At 39.8% G+C, this 15,203-nt stretch overlaps 1 protein-coding gene across 4 annotated transcripts in view; it reads right to left on the bottom strand.

The window, feature by feature from the left end:
* The window catches only part of LOC123871546 (forkhead box protein K1), a 46,531-nt gene that overhangs the window by 11,194 nt on the left and 20,134 nt on the right, over nucleotides 1-15,203 (bottom strand). For all 4 annotated transcript variants that reach the window (XM_045915408.1, XM_045915411.1, XM_045915409.1 and 1 more), the window contains exons 2-3: nucleotides 596-756; nucleotides 33-169 (exon numbers count right to left, since the gene is read on the bottom strand). In XM_045915408.1, the coding sequence (XP_045771364.1) occupies nucleotides 33-169; nucleotides 596-756 (298 nt within the window). The remainder of the gene's footprint in view (nucleotides 1-32; nucleotides 170-595; nucleotides 757-15,203) is intronic.

Below are 15,203 nucleotides of genomic sequence, written 5' to 3'. Positions count from 1 at the left end.
AAAAAACGAGAAGAAAGAAAGGAGTCACTCACCGCAGTGCCGTTGGAGTTGGGGCGATGGTCCGCCAGCGCCGCGTACTGCGCCACGAGGCCCAGGTCGGGGTGCCGGCGCCCGGACGAGCCCGCGCCCCGCGGCGACGTCGGGCAGCTGTTGGTGGCGCTTATGGTGCCTGGAAGCAAAGGCCAGGTGCAGGTTTAGTCAACAGGTACAAGTAGATACTATTAGGGAACAATTAAGTACCAGAAATTGCCCAAATCTTCTTCACCATCTATTGGAAATTTGTAACTCCTCCAGTCTTCTTCAGATTTCAGTGCATTGCATCACCAACTAGTACTGAGTACGTTAGTTTTACCGATTTTTTTAATGCAAAATTGAGAAGATAACATGTTTAATGGAAAGTGAAAAAGGGCTCGAGAACGTTCCATAACTTTGCCGTTCGTATCGTTGACGTTAGACAAAATCGTTCCGTGCGAGTAGACTGGATGTCAACCACATAAGAATCCTCGCTGTTCTGTGATAGTACGATGAAGTGGGAGTTGAGGAGTTCCTGAGCGCACTCTCCACAAGACAGCTAAGCAATGTGGCGAGTGCTCACCGGTGGGGGAGGGCGCGGGGCTGCGGCCGTCGTTGTCCATGGGGATGGTGATGCGCAGCGGCGGCAGCGGCGGGCCCGCGCCGCCCGCGCCGCCGCCGCTCTCCTCCACCAGCGACTGGAAGTCCAGCCGGATGTTGGTGGATGGGAAGCGGAGGGTACATCTGGAAAGATGAAAAATGAGTTTTTAACACAGAGTTCTTTTTTTTGTAGCTTATTGGAAAGCTTTATGGCATCCTAAACATATTTAGTTTCATCCAATTCTTCTGTACGTCTGTAAATCACAGCCGTTTTATTCAGAAACTATTAAAACTATGTGACACAATGTGCCACAGTGTAATAATATGTATTTTTAAAATATTGTTTCAGGATCCCTCGTGAACACGTAAGGAGTACATTTCTTATGTCACATGAGGAAGCATAAGAGGGCAGAACGTCTAAGCCTTTTCACATATTACTGTGAGCCTCCGACACATCTTGAAGCTAGCATCTACAGACGAATGGGGCACTCCTACCAAGTTTATGACAGTATAATATGATTTACCTAGAAAACTGTCGCAGTGGCTATCGATTTTCACGTTAAGTTCACAGACAAAAACAAACACAGTAGTTAATGCTAGCGGAGATCGATCCAAGTGTTCGCAAATATCCGGAGTGGTTCTGTGAAGTGGGTAGGTGTAGCGCAATTATGTCACGTGACTCGTTGGCGACAATATAAGCTATTTTAGACCAACTTCAAAAGAAGGGGAGGTTCTTCGGGAAAATTTGGTCGCAGAGTCAACATCCGTGGGGAGATGCGTCATTCCATTCCGTGCCGGTTTAGGCGAGCAACTAATCTAGCGCGTAAGAATCCCATCTTGGAATTCCGCCACAACGTGACATGTTGAAATGTTAGGAAAGCGCCAATCTGCTGATTTGATCTTGGCATAGATATGGCCTGGGTCCCGATAGATCCTATGGGTGCTAAAAGTCTAAATTCCCATATCTTCTTACTACGTGTTGTTCACCATTTTTTTTAAATAATGATGATGATTCAATCTAGCTATAGGATCTAATGTTTGCTCTAATAACTTATTATGCCATTATATACAGCCATTTTAACTTAGTATTATAGTTCAATAATATTGACCCTACCCACGATAGCACGCTTCAAATATCTGAACTTTATACTATCTCGAGAACACAACAAAACGCGAACAGTCTTCTAGTAATTAAGTAAACAATTACTTCAAATTAAATTATCAGTTATATTCGAGTACATTACGACGTGCAGTTAGCAGAAAATAAACATAAACAGTACTGAGCGTGCATGTTTGTATGCACAAATACATCGTTGTTTACTATTTCCATTCACTGCACATTCTCATCACTCTTCGGACTCTCTCATACAAACAGTGAGCCGGGGTCTTTTCTAGCGACAGGATCGGTGGAAGATCATGTATCACAGGATTGCTGGTCATAATGGTCCTCAGACATGAGCGACTAATAGCAAAGATCTGAGCGCAACAGTACAGGCAAGTTGCACGGAAGATAAATCTAGACGGGAGTAGGTAGAGAGTAATAGCTCAACGAATCGTCAAGCTGAAGTGTCTACGGGCGGGCCAAATAGCTCTTAGAACCGGTATCTACCGGTATGAACTATCAAGGAAGCTTTAGTTACAAGTTTACGTAATTAATTATCACCACTATATTATTATCATCTTACATAGCTAACAATTCTGACTATCAAAAAGAGTACAATAGTACCTACTTTGAATAAATGATTTGAGTTTGACTTCGAAAGTGCTTGAATGGCTAGCCCGTAGCGGAAAACGCAGCTTTGGAAGCCCCAGACTAGCTGGTGAGCTGCACGGACGATGTTGAGCGAGTAGCGGAGACTGGGAGCGTGTCATGCTCTATGCATCCTCGTCTAGCGATCGGACCACGGCGACAAGTTACAGTATGAAGAAAAATAAAATAGTTTATGTCCACGCATCGGTTGGTATTGGAGTATCGGCAGCTACGAGTAGGTAGGTGGTAACAAGCAGCGACGCCGCCATTCGCAGCTGTAATAGCTCCAATTAGAATGGGCTCGCATCTCGCAGTAGGTAGTGGCGGGGTCAAGTTCGTTTGGCCTCCGACGATAACAGCTCGTAAAACGCAAGGTTACGAGCTCTAATTCTACTTTTGTTTTCCATCCTTTTGTGCTGCATAAGATGGGCAGGAACCTCGCACATCATTCGAAAACCGATACACGTTGGGATCCCATGGCGCTAGAATGGCGATCTCGCATTGAAAAGTGCAGTGTGGTAAGACCCATCACTAAGGTGACCAGACGACATCAAACGAGTGTACGAGATCAAGGTGGCGGAAGATCGTGGCGTGCGGAAATGTTCCTATGTCCAGCAGTGAGGTCATACGATAAAGATGTACAAGGGATAAAGATCGGGTCCTGCCGCGACCGGAATCTTAAAATACAGCTCAGAATTCTACCGTTTTTTTTTAATTTATAGACTAGCGCTTGGCTGCAATCAGACCTGCTTATAAGTTATGATGCAGTCTAAGATCCAGCGCGACCTAGAAGATGCGCGCTAAATATTATAATTGGAAGAAAAACTGGAAGGTGATTCTTGTTTATCTACCGGCTCCATTTATACAGTCTCGCATAAATGTAGCTTAGAATCACTTGGGATATATTCCCACCCGTGTAGTGTGTGTGGATAAAGTGTTACAATGTAAGATGCCTCACTGATTATGCTATTATCACGGTATCTATTATGATGATATCAGTATCAGTGGCGCGGGCGGCTCGAGGCGCGAAAATAGACCGTTTGTATGTAAACAAACAGCTTTATCGAGCACACAAGCTGCGTATTGTGGAGCTGCGCACACGCAACAACGCTGCGTACCTCCTGCGCTGCGTCTACTGGTACTGTGTCTTTGCCGTTGGATGCTAATTACACCCTCGGGAAATGAAATCGCATAAAATAATGTAAGCTCACTTATCACTTTTAGGTAAACTTATATTAGGTACATAAAGAATTACATTATAAATATTTAAAATGTAAAAATAATAATTATAAAATATCTGCTAAGTCTTTAATATTGTTGTGTAGAGCCTAGAGACGGCATTCATTCATTATGGAACGACAGAGCCGACGGACGTATTGTGAATTGTGATTGTATTATATTAAAGATGTAAAATATACAAAGTGAAAACTAATGTCGAGAATTATTTAAAAATCCTGATAACCTGAAGCTGTGGCTACAGCTTCAGAAGTGGGATCCCGGAAAATAACACTATTTTCTGTTCCACGCCAACGACTACGTTAAAGTGTAAGTAGCGTTTATATACCTAAGTGATTACTTTTCTCTCCTATAACTATCGTATAGCTAATATTTTATCAAGAAAACAATTCAATCTACGATGTTAAATGCGAATTTACGGTAATCAAAAGTTATTGGCCGATTACCATTGTCTCCAAATTACTCAACTAAGTATAGTCAAACCGGCGCGCGAAGGGTTAAAAGCAATACAATTTTTTTAACAGTGTGTTTATATTTTATGTCATTTTAAAGGATATTGTAAAGAGTAGAGAGTGATTGAAGACAACGTTTAGAAAATCCGTAATTATACGACCGCGACGTTAAAGTCGTGGGATAGTTGCATAAAGATCTTTCAAAATGGGCATTTTGTCTTGTGAAAACATCTATTTAACCTAATAAAATATTACATAATAGTAACCGCGACTGACTAACGAGGTAGTTACCTACGTACCATTATGTGACCGTTTCATGATTTGAAGTCGTAAAGCAATTAGACCATTTTGTATGTTGAGTAGTATACATATAATTCTTTATGTTTTCTGTTTTTGTTTTGTTGTTTATCTCCATTTTAATCACGATTAGGTACTTTAGTTTTGAATGAGATCCTAAAGTACTGCAAGATATTTATTTAAGAAAAAAAAAATGAAAAGTGGCTGTCATAGAATTATGTCGCATCGCCTGTTGCTGGGCCCCATTGATGGCTCGCTTGTTTATATTTCATGTAGTTTGTAGGTACTTATCAACAGGTATTCGTTTATATACGACTTACGAGTTGCAGAGCTGGTGATTGTTTATGTTAAATGTAATGAGATCCCGTATTCACTTCGCAGTACTGAGCTTTTATTATTTCCCTTGTGTATTTTGGTTCAATCCAAAATATGTTTGCTTGTATTGTTAAGTTTGAATCATGATTAATATAGTTTCGGGTCGGAGTTTTTCCGTACCTAACCAAGGAGTAACGTGAAGTCAAAATAGTAATACTATTTTTGTGATGTCAAAACTTGTTATTACAAGCGAAGAAAGGCAGGCTTAATATGTCATTACTACGAACGAGATTTCTAAGCTCTTTGTCAGTTTCAGATTCTGAACTATGGAACGAGGTGATGATCAGCCACGGAGAGTGGCCTATGACTGGTTTAGTGCAGACCCAGGTGTATCCAGGTTCGAGGGTCAGGGTCGGGAAGCACTAGAAATTATTATTCAGAGTAAGCAAGGGTATTGCGGGTGCGTAATACCGAGGTAGAGAAGGGTATTGCGGGTGCGTTATACCGAGGTAGAGAAGGGTATTGCGGGTGCGCTATACCGAGGTAGAGAAGGGTATTGCGGGTGCGCTATACCGATGTAGAGTATAACACAGATAAACGGCTTGACGGAGGGCGTCAACGACGGAAAGAATTTGAAGGGCGGAGAAATATAGAGAGATCTGTTCGTATACCGGTGGGTGCAAAACGAGGACGTTCGACTAGCTAAGACTCTGGAACGTGGTGAATTGAGCTAAGAGGAAGAAGTGAAGCTAAGACCAGACACGAAAAGATGAGGTAAATTCAAAATCTCGAGCCGGATGATTCAGTTAATTGAAGTTAATAATCGATTCAGTTAATGAAGAGTTCAAATTCAGTGGCAGATTATTTTGACGATTCAACAGCACTTGTAAAAGTTTAATTAAAAAAAAATACTTTGAATTTGAAGATAAATCAAAGTTAACTTTTAACACTAATAATTTATTATTCCTGAGTTCGATTCTATGTCGAGAGAACAAACGATCCCAATTTGGCTAATAAAAGGAAGAATGTTCTGAAAATTTACGGATGAAACGATAAAGAAATAATCCATTATACCTTTCCAAAACTAGGTAATGTAGCTAAGTCATGGTATCAGAGCTTACCGAGTATGAAAGTATATTATGTGGGCCGAAAGGAAAAATAAACTATCGAATAATTGTCCTTGCGAACAGACTTGATTCTTGACTAAAACAAAATACTGGTTAAGCAAGTTAAATATGGAGAATCTCTTGAGCAATATTATTATGCTAAGGTATATTTAAAACAAAAACAAATTTTTAATAATTATTGTTCGTTTATGTATAAGAGTTAACTGCCATACTTATTTGTCATCATTTAAATATTTGAAACCATATTATCTACATGGTTACCATTTTATATTTTCTGTGTATATCTTGTTTGATGCATATATTTATTTAAGAATTGCTGTGTACACTGTACACCGGTTGTTGCTTGGATCCTGATCTATTGTTTCTATATTTAGACTTTCTAGATTTATAACCTGTTGGGTGCGCCTTTTTCAATAAAATAAAATAAAATTTGTTAAATAGGTGTAAATTATGGATATCAGGCTGTAGATTGTTTACTGTACGGCGTTGAGGATAGAGCTGTAAAAGATAGTGCGTAAGCTGAACAGTTTTCAGAACCAAAAAAAAAAGTCATAAAATATTATAGAATCTTTAAATTATGTCAAGCCCCGAAATCTACGATTCACATTTTAAATTTCGGAATGAACGTAGGAATGCTATTCCAACTGTTAGGTCCAGCAGTTTGAGAGTCGATACAAGATGATATACCACAATTATTGCAATGAACATGGTCACCCGAGTTTTAAATGCATGAAATATCCTGCAAAGTGATGTACCTGCGACATATCAGGCCATTTATCTATTATAATTCACTGTTTTACAAATAAAACTAACAAAGATCGCGAAAAGGATGCGAATTTCACAAAGGATAAAAATGAAGCAAGTTGTTGAATTACGTCATACAGTGAATTTCTAGTGAATATATCGTTTCAATTAAAATAAATAATAATTAGGAGACTGTCATTTGGAGTCGGAAAGTCAGTGTTCTGTCATTATGTTAACAAAGGTCACGGAACTCAATTTAGAAATAGTTGTACCAAAGGAGTTACCCGTACTCAGAGGCATTGGTGCCAATCTTATAGCTCCAGTAGGTATGATGACTGTTTCCGTAGTAGTACAAGGTATAAAAAAATAAACCATTAATGTGTATATCGTTGAATATTATGTTATTGCCCAGTCAGTCTTATTGGATAGATAGATAGAAGTCTTTATTGCACACAAAAACACATGTAAAGGACTACAACACAGAAAGAAGAAAACAGAAAAAAAAACTATTGTGTACAAAGGCGGCCTTATTTCTTAGAGCAATATCCACCAGGCAACTTTTGCTGAAACAAGATGCTAATGTTGTATAGTACCAAATCGCAAAGAATTCATCGATATTACTTATATATACCTATATTAATTAATTATTATATTAATAAACATAATAAAATATAAACATACATACATAACTATTCTAAGTAAATAATATATATATACTATATATGGCAATATAGTTACTTGCATAACAGGGATACATATAATAAAATAATAAACGATATTTAACTATTATGGCAAAGATAAATAAAATTCTTTAAGACTATTTTAAATATGGGCAGGGATTTCGAATTCCGAATATTTTTGGGCAGGTCATTCCACAGTTGTACAGCATATACTGAAAAGGATTCCTCGTAGAATTTTGTCATTCATTATTAGTAATTCTTTCACCTAAAACCCGGATATTGTTATCACAAAGGCCTCTGCTGCGATTATATTTCAGAAGATGTCGAGCATTAAAACACGCTTAGTAGCAATTATAAAAAAAAACAGTTGTCTGTAAAGTCGGTTTACTGACGATAGTTGAACGTGACAACGCTCTCGCTTGCACTTCAAGCCTTACATGGAACGCCTCAGAGCGAGGTAACGCCGCATGAGTCATGTTTTTCGTGCGTGCAGCTGGCTCTATCGAATTATAAGACGTTGTCACGTCAAAAAGATACAGAAATACATCCTAATACATTACGTGCTATTCAGATTGTTGCCGAACCCAATACATGTGGCCAAGTTTTCGTGAACGGTTCGGTTTGTGGTCCGGAAGGGAAGGAATATTATCTTCTCCCGTGAGAGTAAGACATCAGGGATAATCGTGGTGTCCTGCGTATTTACAACGTTTCCCTGACATGATCGTGAAGAGAAGGGAGCACTTTTGACACACGTGATTCTCAAAGGTTCTGGATTCATCAATGTTACGTTTTGTGAATCCCAGGAAAATGATGATCTAAACTGTAATCATGATTTGAGTACAAGTGACCGATTAAAAATTACAAGAATTAGTAAAGAAATACCTTGATTGTTTTTCGAACGGACTTCATGATCTAGATGGTGATTGAATTCGAGGACATGAAGACGGTTATCTACCGACTGTACCACATGTTATACGCTGATCGTACTTTGGTTAGGAACATGGTACAGGAGATGGTCGAGCATGGATAATTTGGGAGTCAACCTTATCATACGCTAGTCCAATTTTACTTGTGCATAAAATTGGTGATAAACGCTTTTGTGTAGATTACAGAACGTTAAGTCGCAAAACTAACAAGGAATACTATCCACCCCCTCGTATCGAAGACCAACTCGACCAATTAGCAGGCAACAAAGTATGCACATCATTAGAACTGGCCTCAGTGTATTACCAGATATCAGTAGCAGAGGAGTCACGACAGGACAGCTTTTGTAACCCGCGATGGCCAATACAAGTACAACCGGATACCTATTGATTTAGTGAATGTACCCTTAGTATTTTTAAGTGCGGAAACCAGCCCAGAGAGAAGAAGTACCCTTAGTATTCAATCGTGTAATTAATAAAATACTGCTCGAGGCAAAAACTAAATACACTATCGTCTATATGAATGATGTCCTTATTTATTTATTTTATTTATTTTTAATTTTTAAGGTAAACTAAACAGCATGCTCACAAAACACTTATATAGTACACGGGTACACTGGTATAGTGGTGTAACACACCACTTACAGGTATATACAATTTGATATGATAATTTAAAAAAAAAAAAAATTAGCATTTAATTAATATCTTTCCATCTAAGGACGTCGCCAAAGATCAAAAGCGATTGGAAGAGTTTTAAAAAAAAAGCTTGAAGGGGCGGCGGGCTAAAATTAAGCAAATGTCATTTCTTCATTGAAACCAGAGACTTTTCTTTTGGATATTCCTATATTGAGGCTGTAACTAAATTTAATAAGCTCATCAATCAACATAAACTGCAACAATTTCTAGGACTATCTGGATATTGATAGACCTATACTAGAATTGTATAACCCAAATGCTGAAGCCCAAGCTGACACGGATGCCAGTATGAAAGGTGCAGCTGGTATCCTTCTTCAGGTGAATTCAAATGGAGTTTTCCAGCCTGTGTCATATTTTAATAGAAAAACGAACACGGAGGAATGTAAACACCATTTTTATGATCTAGACACTGGCGGTGGTCGCATCTTTAAATCGGTTTAGAATCTATCTTATTGGTATTCCTCTTAAAATATTTACAAACTGTAACGTGAACTACTCCTGTAAAACCACGAATTGCTCGATAGTGCAATCAAACTCATGAAGTTGAATCCACCATTGAGGATTCAACATTAAATGTAGAAGTGAAGGGATCTTGAGTGCAGTATTAAACGAAGCTATTAAGGTGTCATCCGAGAAAGAGTTAGCAAGTATTAGAGAAGAAGCAAAAGTTAAAATAATAGAAATATAAACCAAATATAGAGAAAAAATATAATAGTCATAGGAACACTCCCAAACAATATTCTGTAGGTGACCTAGTAAGAGTATAGCGGCAAATGCCTGACGATGGGCAGTCACAGAAACCGGTTGTAAAGTACCAGAGTCCATATCACATCATAAAAATCCTTCCTAATGATAGGTGTGTCATTAAAGATACGCCGTTATCGCGTAAAAATAACCGCTGCTACGAAGCCATAGGTGCAGTAGACAAAATACAGCCAGGGCTAAATTTTTCTATGGATTTAGAAAGTAGTCAAATATGAATAATTATGACGATACGATAATTGTAATATAATATGTAATTATAAAAAATGATGAAACGTAATTGTCAAAGATTTTAATATTATGTTTTAATTTTTTTTTAAATATATTAAAGAATTCTTAATTAATTTTTAGAATTAGTTACTCTACTTGATTGTATTATTTTCAATTATTATTTGTTACTATAAATTGTAAATTTCGTATAACAGAGCGAAGGGACTCGCTCATTCCAGGAAGGCCGAGCTGTAAGCTCACTTATCACTTTTAGGTAAACTTATATTAGGTACATAAAGAATTACATTATAAATATTTAAAATGTAAAAATAATAATTATAAAATATCTGCTAAGTCTTTAATATTGTTGTGTAGAGCCTAGAGACGGCATTCATTCATTATGGAACGACAGAGCCGACGGACGTATTGTGAATTGTGATTGTATTATATTAAAGATGTAAAATATACAAAGTGAAAACTAATGTCGAGAATTATTTAAAAATCCTGATAACCTGAAGCTGTGGCTACAATAACGAGAAAGAAAACTAAACTTCTTTCTCTATTTAACCAACTCCTCTGATTTCGAACTATTTCGATCAAAGACGGTGATGGGTGTGCAGGACGTCCCCCCATCTCATACCCTGTTTGCCATCTCAACCTGTCGCGTACTATAGGTAGGTATGACGCCATATAATAAAAAGAGTTTCACAAGTCAGGTTGGACTTTGGACATCTATACACTTTGCTTATTAATATTATAATTGGTGATCAGTTTAATCGTCACCTTACTTAGGGCCGCCTGTCATATCATTGCGATTAGTGGAGCTAACTACACGAATGCCTTTCACATAATACCTATGATTCCTTCTGTTGCGGCGACATCAAGCTTAACGTCAATGCCCAACAAGGCGTTATCGAGGACATTCGGCGACAAGGCAGTTGGTACTCGATGACATCATTCGTATTTTAAGAACTTAGTGTTAGACCCGAGTAATAAGTAACCTACCTCTAACTAACCAATTCGTACCTATAGTACGCGACAGCTTGACAGGGTGAGACGGGGGGACGCTGAGCGGGTGTGCGGGGCGTCCCCACCCCGGTTGCCAACTTAGCCTGTCGCGAACTATACCTACCTGTTGTCTGTTATCAAAGTCCACCAACCTACGTAGATAGATAGTAGATAGGTACAGTAGCTCCAAATCGATATTATCTACGCTTGTTTACGTCGCAGTGTCGCCGTAGTTTACCGGCTGATGCTGATGTCATATTGAACTTTACTCCTTTCAGATAGAGTATTATTCACTGTAGTCGCGTGCTGTTGATTACGTTTTCCTCAACTTCAACAACAACAATTCACACGAGTTTCAAACGCGTCCTGCTCTGTGAAGAGGCTTACAACGAATTTATCAGATAAAAAGGTGTAAGTTTGAATGTAGAGGGTAATCTCAAGAACTAATGATCCGATTCTGTAAATTTTTAATCTGACAGATGGATTACATGTATAGCATTATTTCCGAGTATTCTACGCGAATTACGCGAACGAAGTCGCGGAAAAATCGAGTAGGTCATAGTAATCGACATGCGGATTTCTAACTTCCTACTCATGGGAAAATTTTAGCCGTGGAGCGCGCAATGTGAATTGATAGCCATCGCCATCGCCATCGCCATCGCCACTCCACGCAAGAGCATTTCAAGGATCTCAATCTCAATTGGTTCGATCAATACTCGATTCAGTATCAAAGCTTCGCGAAAATTCAAATCAAATCAACTTTTCATAATTTCTTTCCTCATTACGTACAAACCGCAGCGTACGTATTTCAGACCGTCTAATAGACCGAAGGGGGTTGGGAGGGCTGTTCATACTTCCGGTATGAACTAAACACGACTCTGGTACTATGGCAATAAGGGTGAAACTCGCTCGAAGTTAGGTGACACCGTAGTTTATAAAGGATAAATTCACAGGAATATCGACTCTACTACAAACAAAATAGGAGCTGCGAATATGTACGAGTATGTGTTGCCGTATATTTTACACTGCTTCCGATACGATTACAATGAAATACGCTGCGATTATTACCCAAATATAGAGACCAACCAAAATGTGCTCTCAACACAAATGTGTTGAGAGCAATATTGCCTATTTTGGTAGAGATTTACGCCAATAGTGTTATTATTGCAGTGTAATAACAGGGTCAAAAAGTTAAGTCCCTACTAGCAAGGAAAACGATCTCTTGAATAAAATAGAATCAAAAATGCCTATCATCCAGGCCACCGCCACCTCTGTGGAATTCCAAAATGACTTACGACCGAGTGTTTCGATCGTGAACTCGAATGTAGGCACGTCAAACAGTTTTAAGGTCACAACATACGTTACGTATTTTTTCTCGTGCCGGACGGGACGAGATAACTAATTGAACTTATTACTGGATAGCTAGAAAACGGACGGAATGGGACGTATCGTTCCGCATATCTTGTCGCTATGCAACGATGTCAAGAAATAGTCGTGTCGTGATCGCATCGCATCGTGCACGTCGCAGTCGTGACGGGTACGGTGGTGGGCGCGCTACGCTGTGTACAGACAGTATCGATCGGGCGTCTCAGGCAGCGTCCTTCACCCCGTGCCCTTTCGGCATAAAGCGGCTGTTTTGGGAAGACGGGCTGGGAGCCGCCGTTCGGTTCAGTTCGCCGCACTTTATAAATAGGTATCGTACGCCCCACGTGTATTGTTTACCCGGTTTTTACATACCTACTTAACTCATTTACCTTTTGTTGAGGACAAAGTTAGCGCGTGCAAGCTTTATCAAACAGAAATACGGAGTAGCTACCTAAACGTAGGATCTACCAGGACGGGCCTTTAGATAGTGTTCGCATTTTATGCGGAAAGTAGGGATTTTCATAAACGAATTGTATCCACGCCAGTCAATCTCAACGGAGATATTACAGTGCATAAAGATGCGTTCTCTCTATTCCTTCACTCTCATAGTCCGAACCCGAGGGGACGGCAATCCGAAACCTCCGGAGAGAGATAAGGCGCAAGGCTGACGGCTTTTCTGTGCTCGAGAAGAAGTGGGGAGTGGTCGAGACTGGAGAGATAGACCTGCGGTACTTCAGATGTATCCCGGAAAACAATGAGTTCCCGCGGGATGTTTAAAACCTAGGTCGGTATATTCGTAAGCGAATGTGCCGCCAGTCATACAATTTGCGATATCACAAATCATTTGCCAAAATGGAGTCAAAAACCAAAATAGAAACTGTTGCGCCTAATATAAACAACGTTACGATTCCTCGTGGCCCGTAATGGCCTCAGTTCCACGAATAAGTTGGTGCAGTCCGCCCTCAGTCTGTGACCTCGGAGAGTTGCCGCCGCCGCTATAATTGTCCGACTGGGCCGCAACCAATCAATATGTGCCATTCTAGGACACGCGAGTAGACGAAACAGAATGTTCTGGATGGCAATTGATCGACGAGCGATATTTTGCTTCTTTAGACGAAAGGAAAGCGGCTCGACGTAACAGAAATGCACTCCAAAATGTATTTGCTTCACAATTATAAAACATGTTCCAGTTCATATAGGTACAGCCAGTAGTAAAATATCTGCCATTCAACGCGGGTCTCCAATGTTGTCAACTTGCTACCCGTGTCATGGAATACGCACAAGTGAGCAAATACGACAACCCGCTACTAAAGCAATTTGTATCTCACAGCCCTTGTAATAAGGCACATTTTCACGTTGCACTAAAGCTAAAGCCTGGTAAAGGGTAGCGACAAGGGTTGCCGTTTGGTGTTTATAATACCAGTGTCGTGAACATAACTGGAGTTTCGATTTTCATATTTTTTGAACAAGTCAAGCTTTTTCATCGTTTACATATTATACAGCAACGTCTTCATAAATTGTACATACTTATTATGAAACAGGATAAAACTTATTCAATTTTATCGATGGAAATATTCAAATCAAAACGGTCTTTAAACGCTGAATGTAGAAACCCGATTCCGGAGCAGAAAAATAGAAAAAATCTGATTTTCAAGCCCTAGTGTGGTAACACACGCCCCTCGCGCCATCCCCGCCGCATCCCGTATTGCGTTACACGTTACAAATATGCTTTTCAATTGCAACTTCATAAATTGCAATAAATCAAGACGGCGCTGGGGAAATTCAGCACCTCTGCAAGATGACTGATGCAAACATCATAAATCATGTTTATGTTACACACGCACGGTAATACAATAAATAATGTTTTTCATGATGTTTTCGAAGGTGTGCAATACAAGTCTTCTAAATTAGCATTGTCGCCGCGTGGCAGACTATAGGAAAACCCCTTCGCATTCTGAGACAATATCCTTGCTGAATAGTGAGCTGGCGATGGGGCGATCACGATCCGGCAGCAAGTATTGCACATCGAACTATAGAAAGAGATAACGATTTTGTAGAGCGTTGTTTCTGTCGTTGCGACCGACGATACGTCCCATAGGTATGACAGAGACGACGCTCTTCAAAGCCAAAATCTCTTTCTAAAGTTCAATTTGCAATATTTCCTGCCGGTACGTGTGTAGAAAAGATTAGCGGCACAGCTGAAGCAAACATTCCCATCTTCGTCGTCACGGCACTCAAGTGCTGGCGTCCTGTGTACCTGCTCAGTGCTCACACAATATTTGCCCAGACGCGACGCCCGCACCTACGCTGTACCTACGTATTTACTATTCACCCATTCAGTGGCCGGGGACCGGTCTACTTATGTCTGCTTCGACTCAAAAGCGTCGTAAGCCGCGTATTTCATTACATTAACTATTCATACAACGATGTTGTGCCTACACTACAGAGTATACACATGCGACGAAAAGCACTCGGAGTTACTGAGTATTTACTATTTACTCGTAACAACTTGTTTCATGAATATCACAAGTTTCCCAAAAGAATCGCTTTATTTTCTTAGCCTAAAAGGGAAAGAGTCGTTTAATGCCCTAGAATTAGATCAACTTTACCAAGCTACGAAAATGAAGCGATCGTAATAATAGAATAGAAAGGTTTTTCTATAAAAATGCTTTTGAATCGTCAAAAGAATTAAGCGACACACGATGTCGCACATAAATCAAAAATACGAGCGGCGCAGTCTGTTCGGTTAAAAGTGCATTTTTTCTTGTGGAATGAGATTGACTACACAAGCGAACGACGGCACGGATCCTTTCACGTTTCACAACAAACTGGAAGAGAGGAACAAGACAGTCTGGGCACTCTCGCACTTTACATACAATTTCCATGTGCCCCAGTTGCGAAAGTGTTTGCGACAATACCTACTCCACCACGACCCATCGCCGCTATAAAGGCAACGTCGCTACGAAGGTATATTTGCACATTTGCACACAATGCGCGCCTGTCACAAAGCCTGACGCGCACTGGAC

The sequence above is a fragment of the Maniola jurtina genome, chromosome 14 (assembly GCF_905333055.1).
Source record: "Maniola jurtina chromosome 14, ilManJurt1.1, whole genome shotgun sequence".
Classification (NCBI taxonomy): domain Eukaryota; kingdom Metazoa; phylum Arthropoda; class Insecta; order Lepidoptera; family Nymphalidae; genus Maniola; species Maniola jurtina.
The sequence above is the reverse complement of the archived record's forward strand: the minus strand, read 5'-3'. Positions and strand labels throughout refer to the sequence as shown.